Raw genomic sequence first — 17,886 nt, forward strand, 5'->3', positions numbered from 1 at the left:
AGGCAGTTAAGTGTCTGACCTCGGCTCAGGTCATGATCTCACGGTTTGTGAGTTGGGAGCCCTGCATCGGGCTCACTGCTGACACTGAAGAACCGGTTCCAGATCTGTCTCCCTCTGCCCCTCCCCCATGCTTTCTCTTTCTCTCTCTCAAAAATAAATAAGCATTTTGTTAAAAGAAAATATGAGGGGCGGAAACAGCTCTAGAAACAGAGACAATACAACAGCCCACACTAAGGCACAGCTTGCCTAACGGAAGGCTATATGGATGTCTTTGTGTTGAATCTACACGTTAGTAATTGCCCCTTACAAGCTCTTCTCTGAACTGCAGGGCGGGGGCGCCTGGAAACTACATTTTGTGGGTTTCTTTGCAAGCTAGGGCACAGTTAGATTTTTCTGAACATTTTATTTCTTTAAGTAATCTCTACGCCCAACATGGGGCTGGAACTCACCACCCCGAGATCAAGGGTTGCACGCTCCACTGACTGAGCCAGCCGGGCGCCCCAGTTACAGTTAGATTTTGCCAGTGGATTTTGGAGGTTGGAGATTAGAAAGTGGAAGGAAGGAAGAAATTATTCTGCTTCAGCCTCGAGCCATGACAAGTGATCATGGCAAAGTGGCTGCAAACGGTAAGTGGCCTGATTTTCAGGTAAAACTCCTCTCTCTCTTTTTCTCATCCAGCTCTTCCAAAACCTTTATAGCCAATGCCCAGCATTAAATTTTCCTCTGGCTTAAAATACCTAAGCGGGCTATTTCCCTCGCAAGACTGACACATAATTTGCCCTTCAGTCTGAAGGAAACGGATCAAATCTTGTCATTTACCAACACCCTCCAAAGAGGGCTGGTGGAGCAAATTCTAATGTCCCCCGCTGTTCTGTCTTCCTCGTCTTGTCTCTCCTTGGAGCTCTCGGTCCATACCCCACACTTGGGCCGCCTCCCATCTAACCTCCGAGAACCTTCCCATCTGTTGCATCCTTGACCTTTTGAGTCCCTGCCGAACTGCGCTGCCATATTTCACACCCACGTATGTAATCCCGTCTGTGCTCCCACAGCATGGCCCGCACCGTGCCAAACTGTCCCCTCTCTTGACGGTGAGCCCCAGGAGGCTGGGAGGGCACTGTTTATCCTTGACGCCTTGCATGCATGCTTGCTTGGGTCTGAGCACTGCAATGGTTCCTGCTGCAGAAGCTGATTGATGGAGGAGTTGCTCTGGCAAGCCCTAGGTTCAAGAACCCGGGCGGGATCCTCTTTCCACACCATTTCTCCAGAAGTCATCTGATGAGAGCCTGCCAGCGTGTGTGGACTAGGGTCGAGGAGGAGGGGAAGCCGAGGCCTGGCCCAGGGGCGGGACCTGGGACACAGAGACCGCAGGAAGGCTGCCTGAGGTACCAAGTAGCTTTAATGAGCCTCAGCACCTCTCCCCCCACTCTGTCCCTCCCGCTTTCAGTTCTGGACAGGTCCAGCCTGCCCAAGGCTCTGGGGCTGTTCACCTGGAGGTGTTAATTCTTCTGTCCCCTCAGGCGCTCCAGACGCCTCCGAAGGTCTGGGGGCACTTTGGCCCCGGAGGCGAGCAGTTCTCGAAGTCTTTGTTTGGGAGTCTTGGTGAGGTGGAAATTGCAGGGCACTGGGCCCTCTTCAAAGGTGACCCGGCAGCTCCTCGTCACTGAGTGATAGCCCTCAGCACTGGCGGTCACCATATAGTCCCCTGGGGTCAGCAGGCGCCAGTAATCCCCGCCCCATGCTGACAAGAGTGAAGGTCACGATCAGGATCCAGTGATCCTCAGCTTCTGACCCTGCCTAAAGGCCTCCCATCCCCCTCCGCCATCCCCTCCCCGACACACCTGTCGTTACATCGTGGTTAATCCCGTCCACAGAAATGACAGCATCGGCAATCCCGAGTTCTGTGTCCTTGTCCCGCACAACTCCTGCAATGCCCACTCGCACCTGTGCGGGAAAAGGCTATCAAAACCCTTTTCTTTCTGCATGAGGTGTGACCTTCACCTCATTTTCCAGCTCTGTTCACGGCAGACTTGCCATGGAAGATGGCATGTCTATGTTCCTAGGTGGCAATACCCTGGTAAAAGTAACTCCTGATGGGGGCACCTGGGTGGCTCAGTCGGTTAAGCGTCCAATTTCGGCTCAGGTCACGTTCTCAGTTCGTGCGTTCAAGCCCCACATCGGGCTCTCTGCTCTCAACACAGAGCCCACTTTGGATCCTCTGTCCCCCTCTCTTTCTGCCTTTCCACTGCTCACGTGCATGCTCTCTCTCTCAAAAATAAATATACGTTTTTTAAAAAAAAGGGGGTGCCTGGGTGGCTCAGTCGGTTAAGCATCCGACTTCATTCAGCTCAGGTCACCATCTCGCGGTACGTGAGTTCAAGCCCTGCGTCGGGCTCTGGGCTGATGGCTCAGAGCCTGGAGCCTGCTTCTGATTCTGTGTCTCCCTCTCTCTCTGTCCCTCCCCCGTTCATGCTCTGTCTCTCTCTGTCTCAAAAATAAATAAACGTTAAAAAAATAAAATAAAATAAAAATAAAAAAATAATAAAAATAAAATAAAAAAACTCCTGATGGATAAAATGCATCTGGACTGGGAGAACTACAAACACCTGGTAGGAAGGCTCATCTTTGGGTTTCCCCAAGTTCAGCGACCCTTGACATAGGGCTTGTCATTTTGGAACCTTTGGAAACCATACTCACAGAGCCATCACAAGGGATATAGTTCCTGCGGGATGCGATGCGCCTATGCCAGGACACCCCCTGCACTTGAATAATGGGTCTTTTCTGAGAACAGCTCTCCTAAGACAGCTCTGGGACAGCTCTGGGGACCCGGGTCTATACTGCTGTGCGGTCTACACCTCCCGGCTAATGATGTCTGATGCTGCCCTGCCGGCAGACTGTGCTTTCAGTGCTCTAACCCTCCAGGTCAATCTGATACCAAGTGTGACCCAAGGCCTCTGTGAGTCAGCACGTCCGGTCGGACCCTGGAAGGCCCCCCCTGGTGGGAGCTGCAACCCTACACGGACAGCAGACCACGGCAGGCCAGGGTCGGGGGGGATTCGGATCCAACCTGCTCCAGGTAGGTGAGGAGGGCATCTTTGTTGTTCTCCCACTCCTGGGGCAGCTCGTTCTCGTGAGGAAACTTGTCACAGGACAGCTCCACGGTGACCTCAAAGCAGTTGGTGTGCAGGTAGCTGAAGTCATTCATACCTAGGGTGGCCATGGATACTGGAGCCTAAGTGGGGGAAGGGAGCCCTGCCCGCCTGGTAGCCCTCCTCTGTGAGACACTTCCCGGAGGGATGGTCAACACCGCTGCTCTATGCGGACCGAGCAGACTGTCTCACGGGGACAGGGTTCTGGGGCCAGGGCTAACTCTACCCTGAGGCACATACTCCCAGGGACTGTGTGCCAGTCAGCGCCGTTGATGATGTTGCCGTGCAAGGAGAAGTCTTGGCTGTGGCAGGGTCGGCGGTCTGGGTCCTGCATGGCCCGGTTAGTGCCAGCATAGACGGTGCTGAGCCAGCGGAATACGGCATCATCCGGGGTGGGCGTGAGTTCACGGGCAGCCCACGGGGTCCGAGTCATGTCGAACGGGTAGGACACCACGAGCTCACCCCCGTGGAGGTTGGCGCTCAGCACAAAGGGGATCCGCTCCATCCACTCAATCACTGCCCGCGTTTCGGGAGCCACCTAGACAGGGTCAGGTGGGGTGAGGTGGGAGACAGAGACAAGAGCCCCCCGACGACCCTCCGCCACTTCCCCAGAAGACTCACGGTAGCGTTGGGCAGGGTGTAGTAAGTGGGCAGTGGCAGGTGATGGTTGGGGACGGTGTCAGGCACTAGCCCGTCATCCTCTGCTTCCCACAGCGGTGTGTTGAGGTCAGCAAAATTATGGTTAAGGTCAATGCCCTGCTGGTTCCAGCGGCCCTCTGCCCAGCCTACCAGCTCCGAGCCCTGCCAGGGAAGGGGCCTGTTCAAGCCAAGCAGGCATCAGGGCAGAAGGAGCGGGGTGGCCCTCATGCCAGGCGGCCTACCCGGCGAAAGGCAGTCTCATAACCATCAGGGTTCATGGAGGGCAGCAGGTGAATACGTGTCTCGGTGAGCAGCCGGGTCACCCGCGGGTCCCCTCGCAGGAACTCACGGCACAGGTACTGCATCAAAAGCAGGAGCAACTCCCGCCCCAGGGCCTCATTCCCATGCATGCCGGCCACATAGCGCACCTCAGGCTCTCCTGGGAACACAGGGGCTCCACGTGGGCTCGCGCCCACAACCCTTCCCTGTGCCTACCTCTCCCTGCCCAGAACCTGCCAGTACCCAGCTCATGTTGGCCAGGGTGGTCCGACATTTCCATCACGTACAGCTTCAGGCCCTGGTGGCTCTTCCCAATGCTGTAGATGCGGGTGACGTTGGGGCACTGCTCGTTCACCTGCTTCATCAGCTGGGGGGGGTGGGCGGGGGCAGAGTATAGCACGGCATGGGGCACGGGAGGATTAGACCCAAGGGTCAGACCACATGAGGCCATGGAAGGGCTCACAAAAACCAGCGGTGGCCCACACAGATGGGGCACCATGGCACCGAATAGGACCAGAGCAATAGCAGACCAGAAGGAAGGGTTAGGATGAGGGAAATAACCACAGCAAAGGAAACTGGGGCAGAGTTTAGGGGTCAACGGGCGAGAAGGGTGAGACAGTAGGGGGAGTGGGGACATGAGGACAGTCATAGCAGGTTATGCCCTGGTGGGAAGGGGACCTGAGCTAGGCAGCTCCTCCCTCCTGGGTCATAGGAGTTCATGTCTGACCTTCCTCATGGCCTTGTAATTGTGATGCCGGAAGTCCAAAGGATCAGAGGATCCCAGTGCAGGGGCCTTAGGGAATAGGTCGTTAGGATCTGGTGGAGAATGAATTCACGGTCAAGGGGGAGTCCACGGCGGAGGTTTTCACCCTGCTCATCCAGCCCTTGTCCGACTGCCCACCTGAGACAGGGCAGGCCAGGATCTCTGCCCGGAGGCAGGAATCGCCTCCCTGGAGCCAGGTCTGGGGCAGCAGGCGAATGAAGCGGGCCACCTGGGGCTCAGGCAGGAGGTTCAGCACCGGTGTCTCTGGGTCTGAATTGGCAGGAAATACCTGGGGGCATCGAGTCCTTTAATGGGACTGCTCAAACCCCAGCAGCCTGGCCCGGAAGCAGAGAAGGAGCTCAGGCCTCCGAGCTCACCACCAAACCCACCCTGGCAGGCTTGCCTGGAGACCTGCACTCTCTGTCAAACAAAGAGCACCCGCCCACCCCTCCTACCCCCTGCCAACAGGCCGCTCTAGGCAACCATGCTTTCTGGCTGGGTCGCAGCTTATTAGACCAATATGGCCCCATCACTCAGGAACAGCCAGTCCTAAAGCTGACCAGGCCCCACACTGTAGCCTGGTATAAAAAGGGGTCCGTGAGATGGGAAAGCCAGAGCGGCGGGGAGGTGAGAAGTGGCGCAAGGGTGTGAGGCCCATCGACCAGAAAGGGTGTTCCAGCAGGAAGCTACAGCATGAAGTGGACCCACCCCGTGGAGAAGGTATCTGGGGAGGAGGTAGGCATATTCCAAAGCAGCTTGGCCCCAAGGCTGCCTGGTGGGTGCCACACATCTTGACAACCCCCTTTCTCCTGGGATGCTGAGTGGGCGTCTGTTCCTTGACCTCAGAGGAGCCCCAGCCCAGCCTAGTACCCTACAGTGGGGCTCAGCCCCCATGGGACCACTCACCGCATCCATCCCACTGCTACGGTTCCTGCTCCCCCACCACGTCCGGCTGTCATTGCTGAACTGGACCTTGTATGATGTGACCCAGTCGTACCTGGCAGGAGAGGTCGGGAGAGATCCTCCGTGGCCTCAGGACTCCCACCCCAACCCTCCCGAGTCTGCCCGTGACTTCCTGGACTGGGCTAGCGTGCCTCACCTCCAGACAGAGTTCCTGCCCTGTGTGATAATGCCCGAGAAGCGGGTGGGGTGCCTGGCATCCACCTGAAGCCACGGCTCAGCATCCTGAGGCTCAGCACACCAGGCCCCATCATAGAGATCACCATCCTCCAGGCCTGACTGTGGGCACAGGACATGGCCATCAGACCCAGGTGAACAGTATAGGGTGGGCCAGGATGGTGCCTGGGGAGGCGCAGGGAAGAAGTTCCTAGGGGTTGCCCTAATTGGACCCAGGACTGCTGACCTGGATGTTGAGCCGTCCCCGGTGTGGTCCAAGACCAAAGGACTGGCTGCTGGATGCCTCGAGCTGGCTATCTGAAACTCGCAGGGACTCCAGGCCCAAAGGGGGGCAGCCTGGGGCAGGGACAGAGCAGTGAAACAGGACCAGAGAGAGAGAGAGAGAGAGAGAGAGAGGTCAGGGCAGGTAGGAAGCCGAGCCTACGCTTGCCCATGTGCTGGGCGAGCTGGGGCCATGCCTTTGCCCATGAGGCCAAAGATGACGTCAGTATGTGGCCCATGGGCTACAAGTTTGGGCAGGGCCCCCCGGAAGGGCAGTACCTGGTTCCTTCTCCTCTGGGAGGTCAAGGGCTCCCGCAGGGGTGGTGATCACTGGAGGCCCGGTAGTCACCAGCGGTCTGGGTCTAGTTAGCTTCTTTCTTTTCTTTATAATGACCTTTTTCTTCTTGACGAAGCGAATCCGGACGTGCTGTTCTGAGGTCCCTGGGGACCAGGGAGGCACATCAGGGCAGATGGAGTGGTCTGCCAGCCCAAGAAGCATGCAAGCCCCTAGCAGCACCCCACCCCCGACCTTAAGTATCTAAAGACCTTAGCATGGACTTGAAGTCTGACCCCCACCTGCCTCTCCCGGCACGTTCTTGGCTTCTTCTCCTTCTTGACGTGACTACGTGTTTGGCCAGCCTCATCGCTGACCCTCCCCAATGGAGAGCTACACCCAGCCACTGGGAACTATTTGGTTGCTCCAAAGAGCTGAGTTTAGTTCTTTATCTCCAGGCCTTTGCCTGGGCTGACCCTCTCCATCGCACCGTCCCCCACCCCTGATCTCATTGCCTAACTCCCATTCTTTGAATTTCAGCCCAGGAGCCTTCCTCAGCTCCAGACTTAGTCTCATGCTCCAAAGCCTCCGTGCTGCCTTTATCGCTGCATCTGCCCTCTGGGCTGAGATGTTCCGTCCTCAGATTCATGTTTGTCTGGGTGCTCAGGCTTTCCAGGGCTGGCCTGTGTCCTGCTCGCCCTCAGCACAGGGTCTGGAACACGGTAGATGCCACTAGCTCCCCACGCACCCACGCAGGCTCTCCAGGTACCTCCAGAACGGGCTGTACATTTTCCTATCTGGTGACCCATGCCTTTCCACATACTGTTTCTTCTTCGCTGCTCTCTCTTTTTGGCTCTTCCTAATTCAGAGATATCCACCCTTCAGGACCCAGTTTCTTTTGCCTCCTCTGAGAAGCCCTCCTGGGGGCCATCCCTTTGACTTCCTCCTCTACCTACTCACTTCTGAAAAGTCAGGAAGTCGGGCAGCCTGCCTCTCCCCTTCCCCTGATGGTGCCCCTATCCTCCAGGCAGCCTCAGCAAAAAGCACTCTCCCAGCCTTGCTCTCCTCCTTTCCTTCCAGCCCCTGCCCTTAAGCTCTCTCTGCCCTAAGTCTAATTCTGCACCATTTAGTCTCGGTGCTTTTGTCTGTCCCTCTTTCTCCCCTTCTGCTGGCTCCGGTCTCAGTTTTCTCATCTGTGAAAAGGGAAGGTTTGGGGCTGAAAGAGGCAACCTCCTACTGGCTCCAGTCCCAGGACCGCTGACTTGGTCTGGCCGGGAACTAGGGCTGCTGAGTCAGCAGCCGTAACAAGGGGCAGGGAGGAAGGAAGGAAGGAGAGAGAGAGAGAGTGTGTGTGTGTGTGTGTGTGTGTGCGCGCGCGCGCGCGCGCGCGCGCGCTGGGGAAGGGTCGGCACACAAGCTCCAGGCAGGGAGTGTGTGAGCGTGAGTGTGTGTGTGCGTGCGTGTGTGTGTGTGTGTGTGTGTGTGTTGGGGAAGGGTCGGCACACAGTGGACGGGAGAGTAGGGTGACCGACTAGCCCGAGAAGCGGGCCCTCGGTCCGGGCGCTCACCGTTATTCTTCCCCGAGGGCTGCTGTGCCGGGTTGCTACTCGGGGCCAGGGTCGAGACCGGGGCCTTGGTGGTAGCGGGCGGCGCGAGGCCCAGCCCGGAGGCGCCGGGCGTCCCCAGACCCAGATCGACGGCAGGCGCGAAGGTGGCCAAGGCGAGCAGGAGACCCCACATGGCTGAGTCCAAAGGTGCGGATGCGCGGGGCCTGCTGCGGTCGGTGGGTTTGTCTCTTCCTGCCGGGCGCTCGGGAGCCCCCCGCCCCTTCCTGCCGCCACCGCACGCCCCCTGCGCCTCCGGCCCGCCCACCGCACGCCCGCGGGCCTGGGACCCGGGAGGGGAGGGGTGGGCAGGGCAGGGCCCGGGCGGTGCTCCAGCGACAGACCCCGGAGCGGCCGCCGCCGGTCTCCGCGGCCGCCGCGGGTCTCCGCACCCGCCGACCCTGCCCCGCCCCCTCCGGCCGTCCCGAGCTCACCCGCCCGGCTGGTGCGCTGCCCTCTGGGGTTTGTACAGCCCCTCGGCACCCCTGATCCCACTAAATCCTGTGAGGCGCCCGCCCCACAGTGGGCACCTACTTGGCGTCACACACTGTGCCAGGCGCTTTGCACGTGGCCTCTCGATCAAACCTTATTTTACAAACTGGTAAACTGAGGCTCAGAGCGCCCAACTGACTTGGCCAAGGCAGAAAAGCTGAGAACTTTGGGGAGGAAACTGCTACCCGAGAGGGAAATCCACCCAGAATCAGAAAACCCCCTGCCAGGGTGGATGGGACAGAAAGACAGGGGGGAAACTAAGGCGCCGGGTGGGGCGGGGGCGGAGCGGGGGTGGGGGGAGGACTAGCCCTCCGGGAATCTTTCCGAAAGACCACTCGAGGGGCCCAACCAGAGGCGGTGCTTCCCACCGCCATCCCCTTCTCCGGCCCCGCCTCTCTTCTCTCTTCCTTCCCCCTGCCCTCCCCTACTCCTTTGCTCACCCGGCTGCCACGTTCTGGGCTTACATAATCCGAGGAGAGGAGCGGGAGCCGATACCCAACGGGCTGGGGCCGTGGGTGGAGGGGCCGAGGCTTGATGCGCGCGCGTCCGGCCCTCCCTGCTGCCTTCCCCACCGCCACCTCAGTGTCCTCCCGGGGGCCAGCAGCCCGGGGTCTCTTGCTGGCTGGTTGCCCCGGATCCCGGGATTCCAGAGCGCAGGCCCTTTCCCATTCCTGCTCCCCAGCCCCCTCTGATTCCCCCACACCAGATCGCCTCCCAGAAGGAAGGAAATGCGTCCACTGTGCTCCTCTGGGCAGTGTTTTGTCTTTGCAAGGAGCCCGCCAGGGAGATACTGCCATCCCCACCTAAGAAGCGATGCCCAGAGGTGGCCAGGAATCCTCTGGAGTGCGTGCCGCCCTGAGCAAATATATTTTGCAGGGCCTCTATCTATATAAACACTTTGTATCACCCCCAAACCATTCTGGCGGCCCAGTCTCCCATGATCCCTCCCAAGAAATACCCCACTGTACCCCTGGAACTGACCCAGCACCAACGCAGAAGCGAGTCCTGGAACGCCTCAAGGCATCTGCCCCAACCCAAGCATTCTGGGTAGAGAGTCCCCAGAACGGGAGTAACCGGGTCAGAGCCCCGCACGGCCTCACTTCTGCCTTGGAGCGTCCCGCCTGGGAAACACTGCTGGGTCCCAGGCACCAAAGGGGGATTAGAAAAACTCAAGGAAAGGCGCCAAAGCCAAGGGTTCCTGAGGCACGGGGCTGGCCAGATCAGGGGCAGAAAGACAGTACTATACGCTGAGGCTTCTTTGCCATGGGAGATTAGGACAGGCTCCCGTGGAGCTAGAAGTGGGTCTGAACAGGTCCTGAGGGCTGCTCCCTCTTCCTCCAAAGCCCAATCTGGCCACTTCTCTGTCTCTAACCCCAACCCCACCCAAGTTTGATAGACGGGTGTGAGGGGCCACCCAACTAGGACATCTCAGCCTTCTGAGGCTCCCACCTACAGTTAAATCGGGGCAAGTTCTGGGGCATCTGGGTGGTGCAGTGGGTGAAGCGTCAAACTGTTGGTTTGGCTTAGGTCATGACCTCATGGTTAGGGAGTTCGAACCCCACCTAGGGATTGGTACTGAATGCTTGGGATTCTCTCTCCCTCTCTCTGCCCCTCCCCCACTGTGTTCTCTCTCTCTCTCTCTCTCTTCCCCTCCCTCTCTCTCCCTCTCCCTCCCCCCCCCTCCCTCCCTCCTTCCCTTAAAATTAAAAAAAAAAAAAATTTGGTCAATTTGCTCCTGCCTTAAGTCCCTAGGGGTTTCACCGGCCAGGCCCTTACGACAAGGCTCTTCCCTACCCACACCTTTCCCCTCTCATCACCCTGGGCTCCTCTGGCTCATATTCCTCCAGCCACACTGGCATTCTAACAGTCCCTCCAACACATCAGGCCCATCCAGCCTCAGGGCCTTTGCACTGGTTCACCAAATTCGCATCCTCATTCTACAGATTGCTTTTCAGTGTCACCTGTTTCCAAAAGCCTTTGCTGACCATTCTGATGAAAGCAAGCCCCATCCTCCACACCCACTCTATCCTCTCACCCTGCTTTATTATTGTCTTCAAGGCAACTCAACATTTTGAGATGATCTTGTTTTGTTATGTGTTCACTGTGTGGGTCCCCACCCCCCAGCAAAGATAAGCCACACTCCAGAAGAGCTTCTTGTACCCATATGTTCAAAGCTGCACCTCAGGACCTAGAACAGCACCTGGTCCCTAGTCAGTGCTCAAAAAGTACCTGTGTAGGGGCGCCTGGGTGGCTCAGTTGGTTGGGCGCCTGACTTCGGCTCAGGTCACGATCTTGCGGTTTGTGGGTTCGAGCCCCGCGTGGGGCTCTGGGCTGACAGCTCGCTCAGAGCCTGGGGGTCTGCTTTGGAATCTGTGTCTCCCTCTCTCTCTGACCCTCCCCTACTCATGCTCTCTCTCTCTCTCTCTCAAAAATAAATACTAAAAAAAAAAAGTATCTGTGTATATATTCAAGGTTTAGAGAGACCTTGACCAAGCAGGGCTGAGGGGAGCTGACTCTCCCCAACAGCGCAAGGTTCTGTAGGAAGAGATGGCAGACCACGAACTGGGGGACATTCCCCCAAAGGGACTGGCTGGATGGGGCATGCTGACCACCCCTGGCTGATCCCTCAGAGGCTCGGGTCTGTGGGATGCTGATACCTATTGTGTCCCCTGTGCCCCCTCATCCTTATTTTCACCTCTTACCCCTTGCCTTTCTGCCCTGTAACAACCTTCAGGGCCCCTTCGTGTCCCTCCATGCCCCCCTGAACCCCTCAGAACCTTCTATGCTCCTTCATTAGTTCCTCATCGCCTCGCATCTGCTCCCAGCTCGGCTGTTGCCTTCGGCCCTTGCCACTTGGTTACCTGGAAGCAGGTTCTGGAGGCGCAGCTCCGAGGTTTGCACTGAGGTGCTCCACTCCTGCCGGCTCCCCAGGGTGGTCAGGTGGCTGGAGGTGGAGAGGAGAGCTGACTTTGGTACCGCATAGGCTTAATTTCACACCCGCCTCTGCTGTATTATTTTGTGTGGGTATCCTTGGACAGTCCCTCGCTCTCTGAGCCTCTGTTTCCTCATCTGTAAAATGGGGGCAATAATATCTTAATCTCAGGGTTTTGTGATGAAGCGAGATAATGTGCGGTTCCCAGGGGCTCCTAAACTAACCAGATGAACTAAGGGTGGGAAAACAGCATAATACAGCCCTCTTATTCCCCCATGCATGGATGGAATAAATTAAGAAAAGAAAGGAGGCCATGTGTCTGGCTGCAACAGTAGAGAAGTCGTAGAATCTACTGCCTGCCTGGGCCTCCTAATCTTCTGTCCCTGATGCAGGGGCAGAACTCACTCTGTACTAAGTGCTCTCCCTGTGATGGAGGTGAGCCTTGATGGAGACTGCCCCCCCCCCCCATGGCACCTACATGCACTAGGAGGCATCTCCCCACCTACCCGTCGTTTGCTCACCACCTCTCCCCCAGCTCTCTCTCTCTCTTTTGTACATCCATGTCTCTGAGAGCCCTCCTTCTCAAAATGTGGCAGAGGACCAACAGGACCGGCATCCCCTGGGAGCTTGTTAGAAATGCAGAATGCCAACCCCAGACCTGCTGCATCAGAATCTGCATTTTAACGAGATCCCCAGAGGAGTCAACCCCAGGAGGCTCATGTGCACATTAAAGGCTGAGAAGCACTAGATGGAGATTTAGAGCACCTCCATCTAAAATGCATGAGATTCACAACTTTCAAATTGGATGGCGTTTGAGGCTGTCACCGGAAATCCTATCTCAAGCTACAAGAGCACATCCAGGTAACGTTTGGAAATTGGTATTTCTTTCATCCCGGGAGGGTATGTTCCTGACCTCTACAATATGACCCTCCATTAATTTTCTTTATTTTGAACTAAATCATTTTGACCAAAATACTACAGAGTATAGTTTTAAAGGTAAATCACATTTTAGGCTTGCAAGAGAAGACTCTTTTCTATGCTTCTCCATTCCCGAGTCAGCCACTTTTAATTGTTATTTCTCCTTGTATTTATCTCTATGCTTCTATTACTACCTCTTAATTTTTCTAGGTCTAGATGTTATCTGTAGATTTCCTGCTATGGAATTAAGGATTTCGCTTTTCCTACCACCCTCCCCCACACATACGTTCAAGGACACTAACACACTTCTTCCATCCTCCCAAAGAGCTAAATCACTGGGATGGATATTCAGGGCTTACCTTGTGGCCATGTAAATATTACTGTTCAGCTTTTTGTGTTCCCTGGAGTTAGTGATTACTTTGTTTTATCATCTGCTTGGTTTTCTGGGCACCAATGGATAATTTAATCCCAAAGCAACCAGCGGAACTGAACATTTATTTTTAACATATCTAAAAACCGCAGATAATCAATCTCATTTTCTTCTGGAGACATCCCTCCCGGAGCATCTTGCTTTTGAGTCCAGGCTGGGTTGTTTGCTTTCTTCACTGGGAAGCACAGCTGACATCCTGAGCCTTTCTCATCATTGCTTTCCTGTACTTAGCCTCATTTCTTTAGTCTCGTATTGTCCTTGCGGTTTAATGCCTGATTTTGCTGAAGCACATCCTCCGGCAGCTTTCTAGGAAAGAGTGTATGCAAGGTCAAATTTTTGAGAACTTGCATGGCTTACAATGTCTTTATTCTATTCTCATATGTGATAATCATTTGGACGGATACCTGGGTTTAGGTTGGAAATAATCTTCCCTCAGAATTTTGCAGGCATTGCTTTATTACTCTGGGAAGAACCAAAGCAAGAACCACCAATGAATGGTCCCAAGGGCCAGCAGCATTGGCTCCATGCACTGTTGAGCCCATCACTTCCAAAGATGTCAAGTCCAGCAGGCTTGAGTCTTTGGACAGGGCCCACTGGAGGCAGACATGAGATACGCCACCTGATTCTTTCTTTTAATGTTTATTTATTTGTTTTAGTGGAGAGAGAGAGCAAGAAGGTGGATACACATGCATGCAAGCGGGGGAGGAGCAGAGAGAGAGAGAGAGAGAGGGAGAGTAAGAATCCCAAGCAGGCTCCACTCTGTCAGCGCAGAACCTGTAGCAGGACTCGATTCCACAAACCGTGAGATCATGACCTGAGCCCATGCGGAGAATCTGGATGCTTAACCAACTGAGCCACCAACCAGGAGCCCCTGGTGCCTGATTCTTGCTGTCTCCTCTCCTCGGGGCTCTATGGTCACTGTCCCCTTCTTCCCCCACCCCATTCAGTTTTCCTTCAAAGTATGGTATATGCGCAAGGATTCTGTTCCTAGTTATGATCCGCTTCCGCTCTTGCCTCTCAAGTCACTAAACTGAGATGCGGTGGAACTTCTGTAACCACCACCCACTTACAGATTATCATGGGAATAGGGTTTTGGGTTTTTTTCCAGATGATCAATCTCTTCCTTATCTGTCCATTTTCCTTAATTTCATTCTCAGAGGGTAACTTCAACCTCCAGTTTGGGGGTTCCTATGATGTGGCCCTCTTACATTCACGTTATCTATGCCATTTCTGGAATCCCAGTATCTGGAACACTTCCCACAAGCCACAGGGCTGAGAAACAGCCCCCTCCTGCCCCACCCCTTAGCAGTCTGGTGGGAGCTCCGCCCCAGAAAGCCTCAGGGAACTTCCTGGCAGAGCCTATCTCTGCACTCCAGGGCTACCATCCTGAAAATTCCCCCCACGGGGGCCCACAGGTATCACCCAGGTATCACCCAGCTCTCAGGAAGATTGAATGATTGCCCCTGGACACACAGCTCTGGGAACCCGCAGGAGAAAGAAAGCAGTCCTTCCTCTCGTGCTCAGCTGCCCATGTGATGATGGGGTTAGAATGCCTTCCTGGTAACTCAGATCCCCACGGCGCCCTAGGGCAGAGAATTCCCAAAGGCAAGGGGATGAGTCTTCATTCTCAGAAATCACTGACTCCCTTCTGGCTAAGCTTATGAGGCCCAAACCAGCAGCAGCCCCCCTCTCTGCCCCAGGGCCCCACCTGGCAATAGGTCACAATGCCCCAGCTGCCCCTCCCAGAATAGCTGACTGAAAAGAGAGGTGAGGAGGGTTCGGTGGGTGGGTGTGTGGGGAGGGGGAGATTCCCACCGAGCTCACCCTTGAGTGTCTGCCAGGGCCCCACTCCCTCCCACACACCCACTCCCCACACTCCCTCCCACATTAGTCCTTCCTGTCACCTCCACCTCCCTCCATGACCCAGCTCTGCTTACCCAGGCCCAAAGCCCTTGCTTATCCTATCCCAGTCCCTCCCAGGGGCCTGGGTGCGGGGGAGGGGTCGTGTAGTCCAGTGGGTCCACATACGTCCCCCTGGGGCCCTAACCTGGCCCAGCTCCTCGACAGCGTCCTAGGGCTGGGGGCACTGGGGCTGACGATTTGGGACAGTCTTTTCCACGGCTGGCCCAGCCTTGCTTGCTGCTGCTTCTGGTCAGTTTCCTGGCCTTCGAAGCCTGCTCCACTGGTAATTGCGCTGCAGGCCTGGCAGGCGGGTAAGTGGTCACCTTCTAGAAGCCCAGAGGCCACCTGCTCTCTCCACAGGCCCGCAGACGCCCCCGGGCCACAGCACACACTTCTCATGGGAGGCCGGAGTCAGGGGGCCGGTGAGGGTCCGGGACAGCGGGAGGCTGTCCTCCTACCTACGGCGGCGGTGGTCCCAGGAAGACTCAGCCCCCACGAGGCCCTGCTGCTGCTGCTTCTGGGCCTGGGGTTGTTCCTGGGAGCGCGCGGCGTGCCCGTGGCCCTGCTCGGCCTGGCTTTCTGCCTCCATCCTTGGATCTGAGTGCCCTCCAGAAATACACTGGCCATGCTGCTTCCCAGGTCTCCTTTCCTCCATCCTGAGCTGAGCACGCAGGAGCGTACCTCTGAACTCAGGGGACCTCCGGACCCACAATATGGACAGTGGACACCTGGGTCTGAGTCTGAGGACAAGAAATAGAAGGTGAGGTGAGGGACAGGGAGCGCAGGACAGGATGTGGCAGCCATTTCCGAGCTTGTGGGTTGGGGTTGGCCATTCTGGCCTCCTCTGTGGTTCCAGAGAATGGGCGTCCAGAAAGACGGACAAGAGAGCAGAGTGGGACTGGATATCAGGTAGCAGGGTAGGAACGGGGATCCCGAGGGGGCTTCCCGCAGGAAAGCCTGGGAATCTACATCTGTGGGCTCACCCCATGCCCCTGCCAGGCTGGAGGGGCCATGGAGAGGCTGCGCAGCGGCTGGCTCCTCTCTTGGCTGGACTCCACCCCCTCCCGGGTCACAATGGGGATCCCCGGGGAGGGGGGGAGGAGGGGGAGGAATGACAGTGGGGGCTCGACTCTGGCTGCCAGGCGGTCCTGAGCGCTGCAGGAAGCAACATGACTTAGGGGTTTCTGCCCAGAGGTAAGATCCACGCCCCAGCTCAAAGCCCCACCCCACCCACACTGGTTCCCTCCCGACCCCTGGACCCCCACCTGCCTTGAGGTCCCAGGCATCTCCAGGGCTGCGTCTGCAGCTGGCCTGGCCCTCTCCCTAGGTGCACCAACCATGATGCCGCAGCCCCAAGTGGAGACAGATGCCATCGGGGCCGGCGAGGGGCCGCAGCAGGCAGTGCCCTGGTCGGCCTGGGTCACGCGGCAGGGCTGGGTGCACTGGTGCAGGTGCCACGTGCCTCGGAGCTGGGCCCAGTGGTGGACCACGTCGGGCTGGCGGCAACCATTTCAGCGTGTGCTGAGGGGTCTGGAGGGGGTCCTCTACCTGCTGCTGTCGCTGATGCTGTGCCACGCGCTCTTCACCACCGGCTCCTACCTGCTGAGCTCCTTGTGGCCTGTCGCGGCCGCAGCGTGGAGCCATCTGCTGCCAGCTGTCCTGCTGCTGGTGCTCAGCGCTCTCCCGGCCCTGCTCTTCACTGCCTCCTTCCTGCTGCTTTTCTCCACGCTGCTGAGCCTCGTGGGCCTTCTCACCTCCATGTCTCACCCAGACTTCGCTCAGGACTCGGACCAATAGAAGGGCAACCCCATCCTGCTGCCTGTGTCTGTTGAGCCCTGGCCTAGGGCCTGAGGCCCGGGGGGGGGGGGGGGGGAGGGCAGTGGCCTCAGCAGGCCCCGGACGACCAGTCCCTAGCGCTGCTCGGGCCATAGGTGATGTTGCTAGAGACCAGAGGGTAGACTGGCCTGACCTCCAGGCACCTCCCTCAAGCCCAGGCTGCGGGTACTTGGTGTGGGGCGTCAGGGACTTTGAGAAGAAGGGACAAGGCAGAAGGCTTAGCCAGGGGCAGAGCTGGGCCAAGCCATCTAGAGCTCCCACCAGGGTGGAGACACCACCAGGGCTCCCTTAGCAACTGGCAGCATCTTTTTCTTCCAGGTGCTCAGCTGTCTCAGCTGCAGACTCATTGAGAACTTCTAGCTTGGTATTCCTCACACTCACCCCCTCTTTCCACTTCCCCAGGCTCTAGAAAGGGCCCGCGGACAGAAAGCTGGCCGAGAAAGGGCTGGCCAGGACCCCCATGAGACCTCAGCGAACTCACTTCCCAGTCCTTTCTGCCCAGGCACTCCCCACTCCCTAGATCTCCTACCTTCTGCCTCAGTGCACATCTCTAAGCGGGCCAACTAGGGTAGTGAGGATCCCAAAGGGTTCCCCGCGCTAAGATTCCTAAGGTCTGTTATGGCAAAATGAACGAGAAGTCCCATTTCCCCCACTTACACAATGTGTGGCCACGGCCAGTTAATTCTTTTGAACCTCAGGGGTGAGTGGGTCTCAACCCTGTCACGGGGCTGGTGTGAGTCAAAGGCAATACCTTGTGTGTGAAGCACTTCACAAAGACCGGAAAACTGTAAGATTTTTGCATTGAACTATAAGAAAAATCTGTAGGCTCGAAAGGTCTTCTGACCTCGAAGGTGGTCGAAAGAGCAGGAAGCTTCCCTAGGCCTTCAGAGAGATGCTCTGTCATGGGTACCCTTTTGGCCCTCCGATGGTTAAACGGGGATGGATGGGTGTGGACAAAATGTAAAAGATCGTGTGACATGAAATCTCAAAATGTGCAGATGTTGGACTCTCCTGATTGTGAAATGCTTGGGGCTGGGACTCAGTGCCAGGAGATACTTGGCCAGCTGTGTGAGTGGGGGAGCGCATAGCCCGTGGGTTTCTGAAACTGTCCCAACAAGCTGCTCACAAGTACCAGGAAGATCTTGGAAGGCGGCATCCCTTCATACCCAGCATGTTGGCGGCCATTCATATACCCGCTAACCCTCCAAGCAACATAGTGATCTGTCATGACCACATAAGGCACATGGCAGACAGCTCTAATCACAGCTAAGAC

At 56.8% G+C, this 17,886-nt stretch overlaps 3 protein-coding genes across 3 annotated transcripts; 2 read left to right on the forward strand and 1 right to left on the reverse strand.

Moving 5' to 3' along the window:
• Nucleotides 1-318: 318 nt before the first annotated feature.
• On the reverse strand, nucleotides 319-8,260 carry CPXM1 (carboxypeptidase X, M14 family member 1). The gene is made up of 14 exons (XM_030309927.2): nucleotides 8,068-8,260; nucleotides 6,505-6,666; nucleotides 6,191-6,300; nucleotides 5,927-6,066; nucleotides 5,734-5,824; nucleotides 4,966-5,116; nucleotides 4,792-4,880; nucleotides 4,308-4,431; nucleotides 4,028-4,224; nucleotides 3,768-3,947; nucleotides 3,387-3,684; nucleotides 3,065-3,204; nucleotides 1,839-1,941; nucleotides 319-1,738 (listed from the first exon to the last, which is right to left on the reverse strand). The coding sequence occupies exons 1-14, from the start codon at nucleotides 8,237-8,239 to the stop codon at nucleotides 1,497-1,499; spliced, it is 2,199 nt and encodes a 732-aa protein (XP_030165787.1). The 5' UTR covers nucleotides 8,240-8,260; the 3' UTR covers nucleotides 319-1,496.
• A 6,533-nt stretch (nucleotides 8,261-14,793) lies between these two features.
• Nucleotides 14,794-15,378, forward strand: CA3H20orf141 (chromosome A3 C20orf141 homolog). Its single transcript, XM_030309000.1, is given in 5 exon segments — nucleotides 14,794-14,976; nucleotides 14,978-15,010; nucleotides 15,012-15,047; nucleotides 15,050-15,060; nucleotides 15,138-15,378. Coding segments are annotated over 5 exon segments (504 nt in total).
• A 510-nt stretch (nucleotides 15,379-15,888) lies between these two features.
• Nucleotides 15,889-16,611, forward strand: TMEM239 (transmembrane protein 239). The gene is made up of 2 exons (XM_030309001.1): nucleotides 15,889-15,956; nucleotides 16,040-16,611. Exons 1-2 carry the CDS (start codon nucleotides 15,889-15,891, stop codon nucleotides 16,572-16,574), a joined length of 603 nt encoding a protein of 200 aa, XP_030164861.1. The 3' UTR covers nucleotides 16,575-16,611.
• Nucleotides 16,612-17,886: the final 1,275 nt, after the last annotated feature.

Source organism: Lynx canadensis, chromosome A3 (genome assembly GCF_007474595.2).
Source record: "Lynx canadensis isolate LIC74 chromosome A3, mLynCan4.pri.v2, whole genome shotgun sequence".
NCBI classification, from domain to species: domain Eukaryota; kingdom Metazoa; phylum Chordata; class Mammalia; order Carnivora; family Felidae; genus Lynx; species Lynx canadensis.

What these genes read in the sequence shown, in the direction of transcription:
- TMEM239 (XM_030309001.1), top strand. Translation starts at nt 15,889, where the DNA reads ATGACAGTGGGGGCTCGACTCTGGCTGCCAGGCGGTCCTGAGCGCTGC. An exon ending in AGGAAGCAACATGACTTAGG is followed by an intron (nt 15,957 to 16,039) that starts GGTTTCTGCCCA and finishes CCCCTGGACCCC; the next exon opens with CACCTGCCTTGAGGTCCCAG.
- CPXM1 (XM_030309927.2), bottom strand. Translation starts at nt 8,239, where the DNA reads ATGTGGGGTCTCCTGCTCGCCTTGGCCACCTTCGCGCCTGCCGTCGAT. An exon ending in ATTACAAGGCCATGAGGAAG is followed by an intron (nt 4,432 to 4,791) that starts GTCAGACATGAA and finishes CACCCCCCCCAG; the next exon opens with CTGATGAAGCAGGTGAACGA. An exon ending in TCCTCACCTACCTGGAGCAG is followed by an intron (nt 1,942 to 3,064) that starts GTTGGATCCGAA and finishes TTTCCCGCACAG; the next exon opens with GTGCGAGTGGGCATTGCAGG.